At 46.6% G+C, this 21,795-nt stretch overlaps 1 protein-coding gene across 10 annotated transcripts in view; it reads right to left on the reverse strand.

Annotated features, from left to right (window-relative positions):
• Positions 1 to 3,670: 3,670 nt before the first annotated feature.
• The window catches only part of WNK2 (WNK lysine deficient protein kinase 2), a 127,079-nt gene continuing 108,954 nt past the window's right edge, over positions 3,671 to 21,795 (reverse strand). For 6 of the 10 annotated variants that reach the window (XM_064518880.1, XM_064518888.1, XM_064518886.1 and 3 more), the window contains 2 exons: positions 21,133 to 21,386; positions 11,209 to 12,809 (listed from right to left, as the gene is read on the reverse strand). In XM_064518880.1, coding sequence (XP_064374950.1) covers positions 12,459 to 12,809; positions 21,133 to 21,386 — 605 coding nt within the window. In that variant the 3' untranslated portion in view covers positions 11,209 to 12,458. Of the gene's footprint in view, positions 4,872 to 5,688; positions 12,810 to 21,132; positions 21,387 to 21,795 lie in introns of those variants that run through there. The other 4 variants (XM_064518883.1, XM_064518882.1, XM_064518887.1 and 1 more) reach the window with 4 other exon arrangements.

Raw genomic sequence — 21,795 nt, forward strand, 5'->3', positions numbered from 1 at the left:
AAATACAGGGCTGTTCTGTCCAAAACACCAAGTGTGTTCGCTTGCCATTTCAGTAGTAAAAAGAACAACCCAGGTCTCAAGAGAAAAGCAGAATTGTCCCGTAACATTTAAATACACCTGAACCCTGTTTATAGCAGTCCTTGCCCAACAAAGCCCCGTGTGCCCCCATTTTTCTTTGCAATTTCTTTGCTCTTCCCTTGGAGACCTGCCACTGCCAAGGTTGGAGTCTCGGCTCCCCCGTCCGCGAGGCATCGGCACATGCAGCCCAGGGTGGAGGAGTAGGTTCCAGAAACTTAAGCCCTTTTCCTAACTGCATTTAAGGGGCTGATCTCAGGACGGCCCCCAGCGCTTCACTCTGGCTCCCTTTGCCGAGCTCCGGTGCCGCTGGCCCCGGCCACGCAGCCGGACCCGCCAGGCAGCAGCCCCAAACATCGCAACTCCAACCTCGCGCAGCGTTGGGGTACTTACTCTGCGTTTTGCGAGCAGATCTCCCAGAACAACCCGCTGGACGAGGCTCCTCGCTCCCGGGGTCCCTCTCGTGGAGCACGCGCGGGTACCGTCCACACGTACCTGCTTCGCGAGGGGCGGAAAGCCTCAGCTCCTGGGCGGCTCAGCCACCGGCGCCGGGTACCAGCGAGCTTGGGAGCCAGCGCTCCGCCTCGGCCAGCAGCTAACAGTGCATCGCATTCGCTGTGCTTTAAAATACGCCTGTATAGCAGCATGGCTGCGGGCTTGTACGCAAAGGCTTTGCTATTCCTCCAGCATTTCTGATAGCTAGCAGGAGTAGCCGGTAACTCTAACCATTTTTCCTGAAGGACTAACTAACTAATTTACAGGTCATAGTTGCATCTGAAGAGAGCCCCAAGGACAGTTTGAGTATGTAAAGATGCCCAGACACGTAACCCAGAATGAACTTTATTGAAAATTGCCCCAAGACTGGAGCTGTCTCACAGCTGGGTCTTGGGGATGTATTAGGTGGAAGAAACAAGGGGACTTCATGAAGTTGGTCTAAAATATAGCTAAATACAAGTTGTTTTATATTTTAGCTTTGTACAACTCTACCTAGACTTAATAACTATGCTGTCAATAGTTAGATTGCAATAAATCATTTATTTTTTCCTTAAACACTTGTTTCACATTCCAAGTCATTTCAGCAGACGCCAAGGAGTACTGTTCTCAGGGGCACGGTTATGCTTAAACCGAATGCACTGGATTGCTTTCATAGCACCTAGCATCCACGCTTAGAGACTTTTCTTTCTTTCAAGGTGTTTTTTCAGGGGGTGGCACACACCAGTACGAACTGCAGTGACTCACAGCTAGCGTGGAAGCACGTCTTCTGCATTAGTCAGACCTCCTGATACACAGCGAGATGGCAGAGGGGCCTGCAGGGCTTCCCAGCACGCCGAGCTGCAGCAGCCCATGCAAAAGCAGCAGCAGCACCACGTCTGGGCTCCAAAGCAGCATTTTCAGTGACACTACCCAGGAAAACCACAACAGCTTCAGCAGAGAGTTAATAACGTTAGCACAGGCAACACATATCAGGTATTCAGAGGAACTGTCTGGTCCCAGGAGATGGCGAGACCAGCTGCAGCTCTGAGCGGACAAATGGGGCTGCAGACGTTACCAACCCCTTGAAATGTTCAGGGGCGCCACGAGCTCAGCACAGACCTGCTTTAGGTGTCCCACCAGCTGGGACGGCTGTTCCAGCCAGGGAGCAGTAGCAGACAGACACAGTTAATCTCTCTCATCGACTTCAGTAGAGAAATCAGTTCACACGCCGAAGGAGGCCGCAAACGATTTGCCCCCCAAATCCCTCGCTAGCCAAGGTGGGAGCAGTGGGTCAAACCTGGCAGGCTCGAGGGCAGGAGAGAAGCCAGCGCCGCTGGCTCACAGCTGGGCCCGCACCGGCTGCCTACGCCACCTCCAAGCACCGTCCCACCGCTGCCCACGGCCGCTGCCCGGCGGCGGGGAGCTCAGCACGGGCGCGCGGAGCAAGTGCTCCCAGCCTCTGCGGGAGGAGCCACGGCAGCACCGCCGCACAGGCAGGCATTGCGGTTTAGTGCCGAGTTAGGGCTCCAGTCGTCTCAGTATCTCTCCTTTTCACGTTTGTGTTATGTTAAACCTTGCAATGGTCATACTCCTCTCCACGGGTTTCGATTAGACTTGAGCTTTGGTTTGGCTAAGCATTACTGCCAGGGAAAGCACGGAGAAGCACGTGCTGCCTGCTGCTGAAGCACATATGGGGAACATACCGAGCTGTGGGAAAGCAGCAACAGCTGGTGGCAGCAAGACAAAAACCACACGCTCTGCCAGGCCCAGCTACGGCACCTGGGAGGGAGCTGCGTTATCGAATGCCTGGTTCGTGCTACACACGCTTCAGAGCTGCTGAAAGCTGATGGGTCTTGGACGACACCCCCGGCCAAACCCCGCTATGTTGAGGCGGCAGCTCCGAAGTCATCGGCTGAAGTTCAACATTGCAGTACGCTCGGCAGGAAGCATTTCTGATCAAACTCTAAACCAGAACGTTAGCTTTGCCTCTAATAGATAGGACAACATTGGTCATTGCTCTGCAAGGAACAGAGAAACTTGAGATACCAGGTACAGAGAAAACCCACCCGAGCACAACTCTTCTTCCTTAGAGGATCCTGTTTGGTGGGTCAGACTAGAGGAGCTCAGCCACCCTCAGCACTTCCTAGGGCTTTCACTTCCAACTATAGCACCAGCAGCAAACACGTGGGCTGCACCCAAAAACCAAGCAGCCTTTTGCAGAAGAGATTAACTAAAGCTAGGAGGACTTGGCAGAGGGGGGAGCAACAACCATCTAGGCTTTGCCAGAATTTCCAGTTCTGATGTTTAATCCCAATATTATATTTAATCTGAATATTAATGGATTATTTTCAAAATGCTCATCTGGAGATGGAGGCCCATCGGCTTTCTGGAGTCTTATCCAGGGCCACGAAGGAGCCTAAGGGTTTACAGAGAGAACAGAGAGGTCAGAAAAACTATTAGAGGCCCAAAAAGCTGCCGGACAGCGAGGAAGACCTGGATCCTGGGAGCTCCACCACGAGATTTCCCTGGGGAAAGGAGCCTTTTCAACTTTCAGGGAATAAAAATACCAGGCGGCTGTGCCGTGCTGTGTTGCTATGATCACCGGAGCGGTGATTCATCGCTGGCGAAGCACGGCAGGGACACGACACCGGTCCCCCGTGCAGAGCAGGCTGGCGACTCCCACAGCGGCGGGCGGCAACTGCCGAGGAGGGAGAGGTGCCAGACCCCAAACCAGAAAATGAAGGGCACAGTGCGCAGTTGGACCCCCTATCTGCCACCCATAGGAAAGGGACATAAATGTGGCCCTTGCTACAAGCAGAACAGCCAACAGCAAGCAAGAACCTAGCAGCAGCTCCAGCCCCTTCACGAGCTCCCGTGTCCATGCAGGAGATCACTCCCACCGCCCTCGCCGCGGACAGGGCAGGCACAGCCGACAAGCAGCAAGTTAACCCAAACCTCCGTTTTGGCCCTGGTGTTTCACCTCCGAGCCTACAAAACGTTTGGGTGGCTCCTGAGCTCAGAGCAACACATCGACGTCAACCTGCATTCCCATCCTAGCTCACGAGGGAAAGTAACCTGACAAGTTAGAGCCTAGGTGGTAACGAAATAGTGAACAACGGCATCAAAATAAGATTTATTATTTAGAGCTGAGATTTGGAAGAGACAGACATAGCAGATAACAATGAAACAATATGCCAGGCTCCGGATGCGAGAAAGGAAAAAGACAATGATACTGAAAGGCTTATGGGGAGATATAAATTCATATTTCTCTGGTATCAAAAACAGAGAGCGAAAAGGTCAGAACATCATAGTCTGAAACTGCCTAAGGGGGAAGCAAATGAAGTCTTTGGGCGCATAGCAGCAGAAGGCTGGAAGAGTTTAGGGCCAAAATGTAACAGCAAGACCAGCACTCTTTCCTAGTCATTAGGAAAAGTGCTAAAAAACCCACCTGTCTAAAAAAAAGTTGAGCATAACTTTATAATGAATGATTACTCATGAGATTATTGCTACAAACTACTTTGTATGTCACCTCAACCCAGGAGACAGCTGAAACCTACCTTCAGTGAATCAAGAAAAAGAAATCTCCCACTACATAATTTTAGCTTGTTGAAGGCACTTTAAAGTCTTTTAAAAATTGCTCCAATTACTGACTCGTCTGTAGAAGGATTTTAGTCTTACATTTAAAATTAGAAGTGACTCGAGAACTGTATTTAACTCTGGCAAGAAAATGTGTCCACTCTATAAGACAAAGAAAGAGGAAAAAAAGGAAGTGACAAGAACGAGCTTGCTCTCCAGCCAAGGCTCTGTGGGTTGCTTTACTTGATTTAACCAGATTTAAAAGAGAGTATTATCTTTACAAAAGAACTGTTCTGACTGAGAAATTTAAATGGAATTGGAATTTATCTTCTACCAGAATCTGAATGCATGTGCCTAGCGTATCTTTTTGAAAACTACTTAAATTACAATTAACTGTGTGAAACAAAACACATTTGAAAGAATGCCTCCTACTCCCTCTTCTCGAGGAGCTGCTCACGGGAACCTGGCTCACAACAGAAGGGAACAATCTGGAACAAAATCCTTTTTCCCCCAAAATATTTTTCCTTTATTTTTGCATAACATTTTTGTATTTCCAACTATAAATAAAAAATGATTAGAAAGTTACAAAATTGTGTAGAATGGACCAGCACGGCACAGAACGTCTCACGCACGATAAATCATTTCCCCTCCGGCTCTTCCTCCTCCCCGGCTGCGGCAGGACCTGGCGCTCGGCACGGCAGCTGCGGTGGCCACGGGTCGGTCGCCGGCGTTCGCGGTTTCAGGATCTACGAGACAAAATGGCCGCGTGAGATGGCAGACCCAGCGCGCCGAAAGCCCTCCACGAGGACGCGGCCGCTGGCGCCGGCATCGCCGAGCCCTGGGCAGCCAGCGGCGGGGCGTCGCGCTGACGCCTCTGCAGCGCTATCGTCTGGGGAGCTCCTTCTCCAGGGCGCCGCGCAGACCCACGGCACCGCGCGAAGGCGTCCGCACGGGGCCCGCCGCGCTCCTCCCAAGGGAGATGCCGGCGCCAGACGGAAACGCGGCGCGAGCGCCCGGAGCGCAGCGCGAGGCTGAAGCGGCCGCAGCGCCGGGGCTGTCGAGTGCCCGCACGTCCTGCGCGAGCCACGGGTCCGGCGCGCTGGTGGCTTAGCGACATGCGCTCACGTCCTTCAGGCCCCGTCACAGCAACATGCATGCTCGTTATTGGGTCTGCAAGCACGCGTGGCTTATGCAATGGACAGCTTGCTGGATTTTTTTGGAAAAACTACAGTGAGCTGTTTCGAAGGTCAGCTCTTCGGAGTGGGGGACCTCAGGAAAAAGTGCATTGTGCAAAGAGACACTGTTTGCTACAGCTCCTGGTGGGTTTCCATGCTTTAGGCTTTGCTTTTATTAACATAGTCCCAATTTCCTCCCTCCTGTCTTTCCTGCTCTGCCTGTTCATAGCAATAAGTGCTTTTAATGGAAGCAAAATCGTGTTTTCACCATAAATCTCCCACAAGCTTCTGAGCAACAACACTTCTGCAAAGACTTGGACCCACCCCAGCTCTCAACAGCTGCTCACTACTCGCAACCACCGCTTGGCACAGCAGCTCGTCCCAGAAAAGAAAACAAGGCAAAATTAATGACCTCCAGGTAAGAGGGGAAAAGCGTGAGAGCGCAGTGGGACTGGCCCCTGGCTACATGACAGCTTAGCCACAAAGTCCCAAGCAGAGCGAGCTCCTCCGGTGACTGGCCCCTTGCAGGTAGCAGCCCGCGCGCCAGGGGCGACCTCACGGTTTGGCGGCAGTCTGCACTTTTGCGCAGAAACTGGAAGGGCCCCGTCGACAGCACTGCAGAGACCAGCGAACTCAGCTCTGCTAAAGTCTTCTGTGTGCTGGGGACAACTAGGGAAAAAACGCAGTTATTGCACAGAACGTCTTGTAGCCGCTGAGTAGAGAAGGCAATAAATGCCGAAAGAGGTATCCGATGGAGTTTATCTAATCAGATAGATAAACAAAACTGAATGCTGAAAAATAAGTTTCTACCTTATTTGCAGAGTAATTCCAAACAAAAACCATGAGTAAGCACTTTTTGGGGTATTTATGTCAGACCTAAAGAACATCTGTTTGAGAAGGACTAGCAGCCAGTTATTTCTTTTTAAACTTTCTAAGCTTTTAAAAGGTGTCAAAGCACCTGAATATCTCAGCAGAAATGATGCCAGATCCCCAAATCCCCAGCACAGCGGCTCAGAGCTCCTAGAGCACGGAGCTGCCGCAGTTGCCCTTGGTGGTGACGGAAGGCAAAGTACGGGGATCCGCTCTTTTCCAAGGGCGGAAAAAAATCCTGACTTTTCCTTCTGCCTTATATGACAACTTGCTAATGTGCGACTACAACAACATGCTAAATATATGCTGTGAATCCATCCAGTGGCACTACATCAAAAGAAATTAGTCCAAGTTTCTCTTGGTCACCAGGTTTTGAAAAAAACAAAAACTCATCGTAAGAACTTCACTGTTATAACAGAGGTTTAATCAATCTGCAAGGTCTTCTTCTATGCATACTGCTTGCGTACTTGTCAAGGGAAACCCAAAGCTCAGTGAGGCTTTGCGTGTAAGAGTGCATACTGAAGTTATGCAGCCTCTAGACTTCTTGTGGGGAAGTTATTTCACGGGAAAAATTTTATAGACAAATCTAGATCCAAGCATATCTAGCAGCAACCTTGAAAGTACACTTCAACTATCACTCTGAAAAAAAAGCAGAAGGGACCACATAATTTACAAAAATTACTGTCTGCTTGTATAAGCCCGTCTTCCAGAGGAATCAGTCACAAGTAATCTATTTACCAACACAGCTAAAATCAGCATCGCAGCACATGCAAATCCCTCTGAGCAACAGCTTCTTTCATAATGCAGAATTCGTAACCCGACAGCTCCTAGAAATCCACTTCGTTAGGCTGCACTCCTGCAACTTAGCTGCATCAGCAGCAGAGAGCGCACGATCGGGGCTGAGGAGCTGCCCTGCCTGCTGCCGCCGAAGGGGACGGCTCCAGGAACGGACCTACCTGAAGAAAGAAACATCCCTGCAATCAGAAGTCACTGACACGGGGAAGTCACAACACAGTCCACACCTGAGCAATGATTCGTTTCAGGGATACAGACTAGGCCCTAACTGCATTTACCACGTTCATTCAGAAGAAACAGTGCAAGCATCGGCCCCCCAGACGCCTCGCACAAATACTCGACTGAAGCTCAGCTCCGCTCAGCACTGGCCTGGCTGCATAATTACAGCCAGAGCCCAGCACCACAAAACCCAGAATATTACTCAAAGATTTAATAAATAATAAACAACGATGGCAAGAAATGCATATGATTATGGTTTTGCTGTTTTATAAATTCAATCCCATAGCAAGTTATTCATCCATCTGTCGTAACGAAGAGCGCCGGAGCCTCCCGTTGGCATCCTCTGCAGAGATCTCGCCCCTACGCCGCAAACACGCTCCGCTCCAGCACCACCATCCTCTTCCACAAACATCCCCCAGAATCAGGCAGACGGGGAGACAGGAGACCGCAAGAAACCTTACTAGGTTATTATTAGAGGTAGTCTTGAACTATTTCATTTGCAACTTCTGCCTCCAAGCCCACTCCTTCAACAAGATCTACCTGAACTGACCTCAGCGGTAGCTGGTTGGCAGCAAGCCAGAAAACTATGCAGGTTTTTGCCATATTAGTTAACATTTGAGATATCAATCTTGCTTAACATGACTTGAAACCTTTGTTTACTTTGGGGGGGGGGTGGAATATTGAGGTCAAATCATTTCAAAAAGGAGACCACTGATTACGCCTCTCCAAAGCCTACTTCCAACCAGTGCAGAAGGCTGGATGTTTTTCCTACTCAGCGCTACCCACAAGAACACGCACGCTAACTGAACAGCACAAACACACTGAACTCCGAGTCCACAGGGCTTTTCTGGAAAAATTGTGAATGTTTCTGAATTGAAAGTAGAGCACTGGGACCACAAAAACTACTTTAAGGGAAAAAGCAACCATTGAAAAAGCCAAGTTAAACTAATGACTGACTAGAACATATTAATGATTTCCCTCCACAAATATCAAATGGCAAAACCTGAAATTTGATTAAGAAATTTGATTTCATTTGGGAAACACTAGCATTTAGCATTAGAGACCTGTTCCCAAGCACTAGTATTTTTGTAGGACTGAAGGGACTGGCATATTTAGCCAGACGAGTGGCCCATTTAATCCATCATCTTTTTTTTTTATGCCAGCTGATACCAAATATTTCAGAGAAAAATGCAACTTATACAGCAGACAGTGAAGGAACAGGAGAAAAAGGAGCACTCAGCAGAGAGATGTAAAGTAATAGTTCAATAATAGTATTTACTCTTTAAAACTATAGAAGGAAGACCAGAATTAAATACACAGAGAAACTGCAAGGGATAGTTTTTGCACCATTGGCTTAAAGTGAGTCAGGGAGATTGGGCTGAGACTTGCAGGAGAGCATTAAGTGTTCAAAGTTGTCTCCCCGCGACGTCCTGCTCCGCTCCCTGCCCCTTGCGAGCCCTGCAGCGCACAAGCAAGCCGGGGACCGCGGAAAAACAGGCTGTGATTATGCATTTAGACACTATCATGATATACAGCAACTGGAAAGCCAAATTAAGGGGCAGATGGGCAAACTTAATTTGGCATTTCCTAAGTACTGAAGGTATGACTTGGCAGCTTAAAATGTTCTTTCAATATTTGTATTAAGTTCCTATCAATTTTTAAAGTTAAAAAACTGGGGACCTCCCAACTCCCTGGCCCTCTCTATCCCCATCAAAACCTCACATCTAATCATAAGGATCCACCCTGGTGCCACACAGGTCCTTATGGAGCTGCTCTGGGAATGTCAAGATGACACAGCTACAGGACACAGCCGTAGGCCAGCTGTTAAGGAATGGGGAAATTTTGTCCAGGGTGTTTCACACCTGCTTGCTAGACATCAGAGGAATATTCAGAGTCAGGAACAAAATCACTCCAGTTCTGGGATCTGTAGGGGAAGGGGTTTTGTGCACAGGCCCTCCTTGCTGTGCCCCCCGCTCCGGGGCTGCAGCACAGACCCCGCTTACGCCTCTCACCCCTTCTCCGAGCTACGCAGAAAGGTTTGGGCCCAGTTGTTTAAATCTGGCAAAACTTCCAGGCCACTGAGACCAGTGTTACATACTGTAGCATGCCAGAGCAAGTATTGGCACCTGCAGTACATATGCTTTTCTTTCTGAAGACTTTATATAAAACACATGCATGCAGCTAAATAAAATATCATAATCTCACTCACCAGTCTTATTTAAGTGGACTTAATAGAAATACAGATTGATTTTTAAGGAACAAAAAATGGCTCTAAGCATGAGGAAGATATTCAATGACAAACAGGACTTTGGAGCTTTTTTTTTTTTTTAACGTTAAAAGATGTGGGCAGAGCAATGCGGCCAGCACTTTTGCTCGAATTCTGCTCAAGAAGTCCCATTTGTTTCATCTCACGCCGTTTAATTGCTACTGAGGGTTGAAGCAGCCTTCAGCATGATCAAGGATAAGAACATGTAGCTTAAATTTAACAGTCAGAAGACTTGCAGCGACGATGGCTATCAGGGAATTAAAATGATGAATGCTGCAATGAAAACATCAACCTCTGAGCCTTTCTTTGGCCCCAGCACTAGCTAAAGATACAACAGTTAGGAATGCAGATGCTAGAAACGTGAAAGCTTCATTTTAACAGAGTAAATGAATATGCATACGTCTCAGAGTCAGAGGCGGCTCCTGCGGGCCCCACGCACCAGCACATCTCTACGCGTACCGCGCCACTCGTGCCCACGGCGTGTGCCCTGCCGCAGGCTGCCTTTGCATGGAAGCAAGAGACAGGATTTCTGGAGAACTGCAGCACAGATACGAAACCGTAAAACGTGTGCAGCAGGTACAGCAGAGCCGCGCGGGTTGGATATACGGACACGCAGAAGTATCAAACCTCCTCCCACACTCCCTTTCCTTTCTTAACTTCTGCAAGCCACATAAACCAAAGAGACTTCCAAGGGCGCACATAGCACAAAGTTACGTCAAGGCTGATTTTCACACCTTCCCTTCACCACGTTTCACTTCTGCCAGGACCAAGCTAAAAGGGTTTCCATAGCGCCCTCCAGCACGGGAGATGCACGGTCCACGCGCCTCCCTCCCCACCTGCCAGACTCCAGCATCCTAACCCGTGCCACCGGCAGTACTAAGGATACCACCTGCTTTAAACAGCCCCTTTAACGTTGCAGCCTGGTCTGCTGTGCAGCACCACAACGCCGGCAAGGCTGCAGAAGGCCGGAGACCCGGAGCGACGCGGCCGCCGGAGCGCTGCTTCGCGGCTGCGAGAGGCGGCGTGGCGGCACTACGGGCAGAAACCGGGCAGCAGCGAGGGCATCGCTCCTGCTCCTTAAACGCAAGGAAAGGAGTAAAAGGCAGGAAAACAAATGAAGAGTTACCGGAACAGCTAGAAATGGACACACTTCTATGTTTTAGAAAAACACTGTTTTTTTCGCACAGTTTTCAAGCACAAAATGTTTATTTTTCTTCTTTCCAATCTATACAATTTCTTGGGGTTTTTAGTGCCACTGGCTCTGTCAGTATACAAGGGATGGACTATACAACAGGCAATAGCAACATAAACTGCACGGTTCGGTGCAAGCTGAAGGAAAACTGGTGTGAGAACATATTTTCCATGGTTGCTCATACAGACATGAATCTAAAAAACCCAAACAAATTAAAGATACATGTTACAGAGAGCAGAAATCTCTTACTACAGTAAGTATTTTGCCCAGGCAGAAGACTCTGCATAATTGTCTATAAAATCCAATTCTAACTGAATTGATGGAATAATATATTCAAAGGGTACAAACAAAATAACTTAGACAGATATAATGCTCAAAATACAACAGAACTATACAATTCACAGCTTGGCAGCACAAGACACCTCTGCCCTTCCGCAGACAGCATCAAACGTCATTGCAGTAGAGATACAGAGCAACGTGCCTTCAGATTTGTCCGCCTGTTTTGTCACCGGTGCCTGTGAGGATCGCCCTTAGTGCTTCCCCGTTAAATTGAACTTACCATCAGCAAGCCCGGTGTAGTGGTCACCTTGTGCCTTTAGAGCGAGAGGTGCAGGTGCAGATTCTATGCACAGTAAAATGGGCAAAAAGCAACTTTCAAACAGGAGAGAGGTGTCCGTGCCACCTACAGTGCAAACTTAACGAAAATTAAAAAAGAAATTCAAACAAAAAGTGGTCAGACTCCAAAACTGAAGTGTTCATTGGTCATATAAGAAGAAAAATAACAGCTTCACATTTTTATTCCATTTCAGTGTGAATACTGCTAGCACTTCAGTGACAAAACACCATTCTTAACCGAGATTGCTGAACTGAAGGCAGAAGACATGCAAGTACTGTACTTACACGGTTCTTACAGTAACCCGGAGACACGTTCTCCTATAGTCAAGATTTCAGTTAGCTTTTCACTTATGAAACATGCATGGATTTGTAATTTAACTAAAGTATAAAAGCCCAGTAAGGAAAAGAAAATGTAAATCAAATTTGCTGCAGATCTAGAAGAAAACGGTGTTTGCCCGTCAGCTAGCTCCCTGTTACAGAAATGGGTTGCCACCTACAACAACTTTACCAAGGACTGCGTAACAGAGTGAATTGCACTGCCCAAAGCTACTACCTGTTCTTATATGCAGCTTACTTGGATCACTCTGCAAATGTGCATTTTGCTACTCCTTGTACAAACACAATTAAATTTAGGTCACTGTCTCAAAAAACCCCTCACCTCGCAATTTTAAAAGCCTCAGAAATGACAGTTCAATCTATGAATTAAAATAACAGCATTTACAGTGGAACAAAACCAATGAAGAACTTCAACTGTAAACCTTCAGTATCTTTGCAAATAAAAACTTTAACGCCCAAGCAGATTGTAAATAAAATACACCTTCCAAATATTTTTACATCTCTTTCCAGCTGGAACTGAAAAGCTTAAATTCAAGGCACTGTACTCCTGCAGGGGTTAGTACACTTTTCTAGTCATCAATTCAAGTACATTAGCTTTAAGGACTGCAAGTGTAAAACACCAGAACACAACAGAATAAAGTGTCTTTAGCAATGGAAGGAAGCAAATATTGCCGTAACAAACGAGCTATCTCTGTGGGAACGTCTCACAGCGGCGGCTGGATGCGGGGCATGGCTGCGCGTGCGCGGAGGCCTGACGTTGCGCCGCGGCGGACCCGCACCGCTTCCCACGCACGCGGCAGCCGCGGGGCCAAACGTGCCGCGTCACCGTCTCAAAATCATCGTTGCCCATCGAAAGGCAGCGGAGCTACGTCGTTCTCACGGCGGGGCCGGGCGGATCGGCCGCGGGCGGCTGCAGCGGCGCCGGGGGTGTCTGCGAGCGAGGCTTCCCCAGGGCCGAGAAGGGGGCAACGCGCTGGCCTCCCACCATCCCGCGCTGGGCCGTCGCGCCCGACCACGGCACGCCGAGAAGCGGTGCAGGGAAAACTCCTCCGTACGGACAGAGAGGCATCACGTAAGGTGTTACCGTGCCAGAAAGAGGAGTACCTGGCATAGGCACCGGCAGGGGTGGCGAAACTCCCGCAGTTAACGCAGCGGACATAGGACAAGAGACTGGAACAACGCACTGATTCCCCAATCCTGTTCTTACTGAATTAACCTACAAAAAGAAAAATAAAAAAGCATATTTCTTCTATTAATAATACCTATTGAGCTTCGATTTTCCTGCCTGACGAATGCAGTGCCATGCTGCTGAGCTAGGAGGGCCTTTGCAGGATCAGTCGCTCGCAGCGGAGCGGCGGCGGGGAGCGGGGGTCCCGCGTCAGGCGCGCTCCCTCCAGCGGCCAGGGCTCCGCACGGGCTCCGCCGCACGGGACGCCCGCGCTCGCAAGCGGCTCTGCTCACTGCTGGTGAGCTGCGGAGCGTTTGCAATAGTCCCTCAGCCTGAGAAGGCACGGGTACGTCGAGGCATCCTTGGGGTTTGGGCTGTTTTAAAGGCTAAAGTAAGAGTTGGAAATTAACAGCACAGGTTGATGCGGATGGGAGGGGGAGGGTGTCTTGAGTACAGTCTTAGTATTCACAGAGGCAGGAGACATCCTCAACATGTGAGAACTTAACACCATAAAAAAAGCCACAAAACACTTTTAATGTCTAAAGTGCACAAGTATCCCTCATTAGTGCTGGATCTTGTGCTTAAAAGATAAATGAAGCCAAATGCAGACTTAAACTAAATCACATATTGTACTGTACTTCTGACTACCCGATGCACAGCAAAAGGGGCAAGTTTTAAAATGAGCAAGTTTAAAAAAATTCTAGGGTATATTTTTGCAAGAAGTGGTTTGTGCTGGATGGTGCAACCTTGCTGAGCAAAGGACCAGGAGAGGTTTTCTGCAAAGGTTAAATATCCAGCCCTGCTCATCATTAAGAACAGGTTTAGGTAAGTCTAGATACCAGCAACAGCCCAGCTAGGCTTAATCCCATTGAAGGGGCTGCTGAAATCAGTTCCAGCTATTTTCTGAGATTCTATTAACATTCATTTCAGTTACTCAGATTTTGCACACGAAGGTCAGAGAAAGGACTCTCCTTTCCAAACACAGAGGACCGACGGGCTTCCAGAATTATAAGCTTAATAATACACACCACCATAACAATAATTATACAAAATGCTGCCTGGTTTCTCTTTGGATGGGGCAAAGAGGTTTTAGTACATTTTTAATCTCACACCATCTACAAATTCCTGCAGGGAACCCACAAAGCCAGCACCCATTCATGAAAGGAAAAAAAAAAAGTATTCTTTCAGTCTGGGAATCTCACGTGAAATTGATATTTCACATTAATTAAATTGGTATGAATGCGAAATTTAAGTGGAAGCATGAATGTGTGTGTAAGGCTGTGTGGAATGCTCACTCTAAGTTTCTGATTGTAGTCGCTGTTCTCAATTAAAAATAAAAATGGCAGTACCATTCTAGCATTTATTGCTTTGGGGTATGAGCCTTTGCTCCCAAGAAAATTCTAGTAAAATAGAGAAATATCCAGTATCTTTCTTTGCTTCACAGTCTCCAATTCTAATCTGAAACTTGAAGCTTATGATGATCATCAAAAATATCTACTCTGGTGCAATGAATTTAAAACCATTAATGCATAAGAATCCACCCAAATTAACAGCAGAAACTAAGAAAACAATGTTAAACACAAGAACTGAGGACATCTTTATAAGACTGTTATCTCTTTAAGCTGTTATTACACCTAACAACCTCAAAATGATGTTTTATACCAACCTAGACAACTGTAAGTGGTTAACACGGATGCCTTGCAAATGCACCACATTGAAATACATCATTTCCTATACAAGCAATAAGTTATAGCAGCATTTAAAATCATAAGGTGACACTTTAGCAAGTAGTTCTGTACAAAAATTATAATTTGGGAAAAAAGTTCATTGTCAATTATTTTAAAATGCTGTAAAACCTACACAATCCGTGTTTTGCTACCTCTTCATTCGCAATACATTACTCAATAAAGAAGCAGTTGTGTTCAAGGCTATCTATGTGGAATAAGGAATAAAGCTAGGAATAAAATTAATCATGCCCCAAAACCAAACATCACACAGATTATAAAACTTGGTAACGTTGTGACAAATGCACACGAATGCTTCCAGGTTGCTTCTCCTACCTTTGCTGCATGCTTCAAGTGAACAAATAAACACACGCTTTTAAGAGGCAACATGACTCCTAGCTCTTGCATTCCCCCCATATAGAAGTTTCTTGATCACAGTTAAAAAAGTGTTTGACCTTTTGACCAGCTATGATGAACGACAACCGCCAGAGGCTGACATAACCTGTTTCCTCCTGCACGTAAACACTGACCGAAGCGTCAGAACCCGCGGGCACCACCACGGTCCTCAAAACGGGGCACGAGTAGTTGTGGATTTTGCGGGTTTAGAAAGCTGTCAAGTCACTTTGTTCATCAAATTCAAAGCAAAACGCACAGACGTTCACGCAGCGACGAACAACTTTTCACACCCACAGCGGGGTCAAAGAGGAGGCCGTAACCAGAGCCGGCCCCAGCTACCACCTCGCTACCCCCCTCAGCGACCCCCCTGCCCTTGCTGCCAGCCCCTCGGCAAGGTGCACGCGCTGGCACTGGCTGATGATCCCAACACGCTCGTTCATTACACCACGGCGCTTCTTGGTCACGACAAGCCTTCAGCTGCGACAGCACTGCCTGGATTTTGGTGCTCTACCCACGGCTTGAAGGTAGGCACGAATCCCTTATTCTATACTGAAATTATTGTGGGAATTGAAAGCAATTGGTGCAACATCAGGATCCTGTACCAGCTCGAGCAATCAATGTCTGCAGATGAGTGAAAACCAAAAAGCTTTATAACAACAGCCTTCAGTCATAGAGGACGTATACATACATACACACACAAATATATTTTTATTTATATATAAACATAAATATATATCTCCAATTCTCCTGCAGGAGGGTAAAGCAGAAGCAGTGTTTTTCCTTCCTAATTGAACTCAAGGTGATGCAACACTACCAACGAGGAACGAGACCAATTTTCTGACTTTGCTAACTATGGATGGCATTACTTCGTTTTTAACATTTCAGTACTAATTTACCTCTGTTTGTTCAGCTCCTTGTCCAGACCTTTACTCAGTCAGCTCACCTGGCCTTCAGCAGGCCGAAGACATAGCCACAAATTCAAACTTACTGAATCTACCAAACGCACTGCAAAACTGGCATCTAGCATCACCGCGCAAGAAAGCCCACCGGCTGGAGACGTTTCCTAGGGATTTTTCCAGGGCTGGCAGTTGATGTTCTAAAATACACCAGTGTTGTAAGGGAAAGAAGTGAAAAACCATTCTCCTCTTTCCGTTCCCACCTCGAGCAGCCTTCCCTGGAGGAGCACTGTCCCCCTGCCCGCGGCACAGCCCCGCGGCGACACGCGGCCCCCAGCGCTGATGGCACGCACGGACAGCACGCTCGTCCGCCTGACCCAAGCGTAACCAAGCCAACACAGAACAAGCAGCAAAATACCGCTGTGACAACCGCCACGGGTGTAGGGAGAGCAAGAGCAACCTCTGGCACCGGCGGGAGACAGCCCTGGCCCCGGCGCCGAGCCTGCCGACACCAGCCCGCGGCGTCGAGGACGGGAGCCGCATCGCCCCCCTGCCACGCTCCTGCTGCCAGGCTTCTCCCTGCTGCCGTTCAGTCCTGCTCCCCAAAAGCCTCGTACGCAGGCATCTAGATGAGCATAATATGCACACAAACAGGAACCTCCTCAAAAACATGTAGAAATGAACCAAAACCAAACTGGACAGAAGCTATGGCTGTTCAGAAACAAGTATCTGCTCTTCGGACTCCCTTCCTTAACCCTCCACCTGCCACCCTGCTTTGCCAAGCTAGCTCGAACCTGCCGCCGCAGTGTTGCTCAGAGCCACGGCACTGTGAAAGCACATCGCTAGTAGTTATACGTTATTTATATAGGCCGTAAGTATGTGTATTTTTGTATTAGAACAGAACAAACCATGCAATTCTGCTGTGAAAGCTGACCATAAATACCACAATCAGTTCCAAAAATTCAGGATTTAGATTATTTTTCATTCGGCTACATTTTGATGGCTAGGCATTACTGTTTCGCCTTTGCCCGGTAAAACCATCACTGCAAGAAAACTGTCTGAATAGCCGGACAGGGTTAGTGCTGGCTGCCAACACGAGCCGGGCAAGGATGCTAATTCACCCCTCATCTTCCCTCTCACCTGTTTTCAGTTTACTAAAACCACAAAGTTATTAGGTGCTACTGAAGATTTGTGTACGTACTCTTCTGGGTTCCTGGAAAGCTATTCTGCTATTCAGAGTGAGAAGGCCGTACTGAATACCTTCAAGGACAGTTTCATCATATTTGCTTTATTCTTTCAATCCAGCGGACGTGGAGGACACAGTACAAGGTGTTAACAGTCCTTCTGCTCCACTTTCCTGCCCACAGCTCCCCCCAGGACGGCGGCTTCCCAGGCAGCCAGCTCATTAAAATCGAGATGCACCAAATGCAAACAGATGTGCGGCTATTACTGTGTCAAAGCCACAACAGAAAGCTGCATGTTTCACAGACTATCATATTATAGACTCAGAACATGTTTACAGCTTTTCCTTTTCTGTAATACTTTTTTCTTTAAAAGCTGTGGAGCCGTATAACAATATGAAGGACAGAAAGCGTCTTGTTGGTACACCCTTTTTTCCCAGACACCTCCAAATAATACCGTCAACTACAGAATCACCAGTATAGTTGCACACAAAGCAGCTCACGTTCCTAGATGTATGCCTTTATCGGTGGCACCCATAATTACCTGTAAGAAAGGGTTTCATCATGTTTTCAGCATGGATGAGCATGAGAGAAATTACTATTTTCAGGAAGTTTGGCTTCAAATTCTTCCTAATATCTCCCTTTGCATTTCAAACTACTGATGATCAGGATCAATTCACACTTCCAAGTTTAAACAGAATCGTTGAAAAGGAACATTTCAGTGCTCCTGTAATATAACTGGAAGCCTAAAGGTTCCCCCACAAACCCCTAATACGTATCAATCATAACTTGCAGCCAAACTGAGAGGCAATATACTTTTTTTTCCTGAAGGAATTCTCATTTCCACAAAACAAAGCAGAGTTTAAAAAGTCTTCACTTGCATCCCAATTATATTTATTGCATCCTATACTTTTGGTGATAAAAAGCAAGAAAATAAAATCACTGCAACTTTTTAGGCAGCTTATTGAGCACATAACCCATTTCTCTTCTGAGCTGATTTCCACCTCAGAGTAGCTGTCCTCCTCCCCCCCAAAGTTACCAATAATACATATTGTATTCACACAGCAAACAATCGATGGATGGTGGTAGAAGTGTCTCAGAAAAAAATGTGAACTCAGGAAAGTTAGTTCTCTACATTCTAGAGTGAAAGAGAAGACTTGAAATGAGTCACACAGCTACCCTACATATTGATAGCAGTAGCAGAACAGTAAGAGCAAATAAAAAAAAATAGGTATAAAAAACATAATTAGACCACATAACTCTACCCTACCAATAAAGATTTTTGCAATTTTTCATTGGCGTAGAGGCAGGAGGGGAAAAAAAAAAAGAAAAAGAAAAATGACCAACTCGGAGTAGCAAGCGGCCATTTGGTTTGCTGCCTCCTGGCTTGTAGCTTGGCCAACGCCAGAGCTAGCTTCTCACCCCAGGCAGACGTTGGTCGCCTACGTGACCTTTACGTCATATATAAGCACCCTGTGCAATGACAGCTCCACGGGGCCTTTTCTGTGATCAGCAGAGTATCATGGGACGATTTCCATAAACTCTCCTCCCATTCAGAAACATCTTTCCTTCCAATAACCTATAGAGGCAGCCTAGGAAGCAAAGGTACAAATATTGCCTCCTGTCCTTTATTTTCAATCATCACCGCGGACCAACACTAGCATCTCCTAAACAAAGGCAGTTTGAAGACATGAGACAACCTGTCCTACCAATTTCCTGTTAGTTTGTTCCAATGCTTACTCATCTGCGCTGTCAAAAAAAGAAAGGGAGGGAGGGGGGGGAACCCACCACATTTCCAATTTGTCTGGCCTTTATTTCCAATATAAAACACTGTAATAGCTTTCTTTGATGGGTGGGGAATCTGCCTAGTGCTCCTTGTTCTTTTCTTGCAAAGGTATTTTTATATTTAATCAAAAAGATGACTAAAAGACAGATTTAACAAGGACAGCCAGAGCTTTATATGCTCCCTACTGGAAAGCTATTTTTTCCACCCATTATGTGATTTTCTTTTCTTTCTTTTTTTTTTTTTTTTTTTTTTGGTCTTTCAATACCATTTTAGAACCTGGACTCAACACTGATTTAGTGCAAGTATAACATCTTCCCAGATAAACTAATTTCTCCAAGAGCTGCTGTTATTGGGCCACTTCAGGTCTCCCTTTCACACAACTTCCTTGCCTGCAGCCACAGCTCTGAAGTCACCCGTGGCAAATGCCGCGCCAGCTTTGTGGCCAAACATCCCAACGTGAAGTGGGCTAGGAGGATTCGCCATCCACCATTACTCCGCTCCTGCAGCCCACGGGCCCCCTGCGAGGGCTTTTTGCACAAAACTGCCAAGGGCAAACTGGCACAGCGCTGGCACCGGGGAGTCTCTGCCCGACTGTGCAGCTTGGCCAAGCACCACGTAGTGGCATCAGCAGAAGAGCAGGGTACTCAGTCCTTTTAAGCTCTTTGTAGATAATCTCTGCGATGTCTCAATCAGCGTTGTTAATTCCTTGGAACAACAGCTGTATTTCAGAAAGAAAATAAAGCCTCTCAAAATCAGCGTGTTAACACAAGGACATTTCTGTTCCTCTCACAGTGATATTCTGCCTTCTCCATGGGCCTTGAAACAGCACGCAGCAGAGAAACCACGACAACAGAAGATAAACCTTATCCCTAAGTTGATGCTATGACAGTTGATCTAGATAAGCAAAACGACCACGCTTTTCTCCAGAGTGCTAACATGCCCACCAAACACTTCCAACTACCGCAGGAGTCTCAGGCAGAAGAAATCCAGCTGCAAAAAGCACACAAGAAAAGGGGAAGAAGTGACTTAAAAGGAATAAAATCTGTGCCCTCACCATCACTTTCTCCAGCAGCTCTAGGAATCTTCCCGATCTGCACTTACTAGCACCTTCTTCGACTTACCCTGTGAGAACTAATAGGGTCTTAAGTAGATGTCCCTATGTCTGCAGAACATGTTTATACTATTTAAACCATTGCTACACAGAAGGACTATTTACTGCCAATTTTTCTTAATTTATGGCCACTAAGAGTTGATGGAAAATTGCTTAATTAAATTGCAAATGCTTTTCCCTGGGAAGTCAGTGACCTAATGCAGAAACCAGCAGGTACCAGAGAAGACACATTAGCGTAGTACCTGCTTCATAGGTCTCACCTCATGATCAACTGCAGAGCTACCACTGCTGCAGGTAGGCTTTTTCCCTTCTTCTACACTAAAAAGGGCAATTTTTTAAATCCAGGTCCAGTTATCTCTGTTTTTAAGGGATTACTGAACAGTCCCTTATTAATTTTATCTTCACTAGTTCTTTGCTTTTAAAACTCACTTATTTTCCTCTACTTTGGCTCAATTCCCATTCTTTGCAAAAATGAATCCAGCAAAAATGATTAGTCAAGGAATGTGACTCCATCTGTGAGGAGGAGGAAGAGGTCTGGGAAGCTGCAGGGCAGGAGAGAATCTCAGACCGAAATCTGGGACCTATCTTCACTCATTTTTGTGCCTGCCTCCATATTGTCACTCAGCCATGAAGACAAGCTCAAATGCAGACACAAATGCATGTCACAACCCTTTTTTCTACCACTGATAATAAAAGAGGGTGAATGGAGGCATTTCTAATTTCCACTTTGTTTCAGTTCATTTTCACCACATTTCTGAAGTGGGTGTTTTCATGAGGCAGATAGTCTTAAAGGTGCATGGGATTAGTACTGCACAGCCCAGCGTGCTTTTTGCACACCATGAGCAAGGGTGAGAGAAACATCCAGCTTTCCCCTAGCTTGCTTTGAAGCTTCTGCTAGAACAACAGCTTGCTGCCACCAAGCCACTATCCCTGCCACTGCTCTACCTGAGGAAGATTAAACATCAAAATGAAGAAAACTTAGAAGTCAAACAAGATATGGTTGCTAGTATGTATATTGCTGTATATTATTGGTAATGAGCACTTTGCAATTTAAAAATATATATATTTTACATATATATATTTCAGCCCATATATCTGTCAAGATTAATTCCAAAAGACAAAATTTTAAAATCTGTTTTAGTACTTAATGAAAAGAGATGGACATTTATATGAAGCATCTATCTGAAGCAACTTCAATTTACGTTCTCCAAATCTGAGTTCTGCAACGGCTTTCAGACACATAGCAAAATGTATGTTCTTCAAGGAGTGCCACTTACTCCACATGTCTCATTCTGGGTTTGCATGGGATTAGCCTTTGGCTCCATGTCTTGCCTTTTTTGGTTCTGCTTCAGTTGGTTTAAAGAGGGTTTTGTCTGTGCAGCTCCAACAGTTTTGCTTGTCCACTGGTCAACCAGCTTGTGAAGGTCGTCGGTGAAGGTGCCCTTCTTGTTGTTACTGTTGTTGGCCTGGACATGCAGGGTGGATTGCGGCAGGGGCTCCGGGCACGGTACCAGACTGTTCGTAGAGGATCCTGAAAAACCACACACACACAAAGCTGACAATAGCAACTCCATTTCAACATCTTGCTGCTTGAATAGTTTTTCATGTCCTGCAATTCAAATGGTGGCTTTTCTGACTTTTACCCCTCCCACTTCTTTCTACAGAACACCTTTGCTTAAAGAAATGGTCCAAGTCCAATGTACTCATATTTTCTGTTATATCACCTGAGCCACCAGCTGTTGTGCCCACAGCCTCTCTCTAGGTGAAATTAATGGCTGAGGGAAGGAAAGACCGTATTCCCATGACGCTCCCAGCATCAGACTTGCAAAGTCTCTTCACACAAGACCACCTCAAGAGAGCGTGAGGCAGTACGTGTTAATTGTTTAGAATTTCACTTGCTCAAATTACATGCATTTTAAAAATGAATGTTACCATTTATC

This window comes from Dromaius novaehollandiae, chromosome 12, assembly GCF_036370855.1.
Source record: "Dromaius novaehollandiae isolate bDroNov1 chromosome 12, bDroNov1.hap1, whole genome shotgun sequence".
NCBI lineage: Eukaryota > Metazoa > Chordata > Aves > Casuariiformes > Dromaiidae > Dromaius > Dromaius novaehollandiae.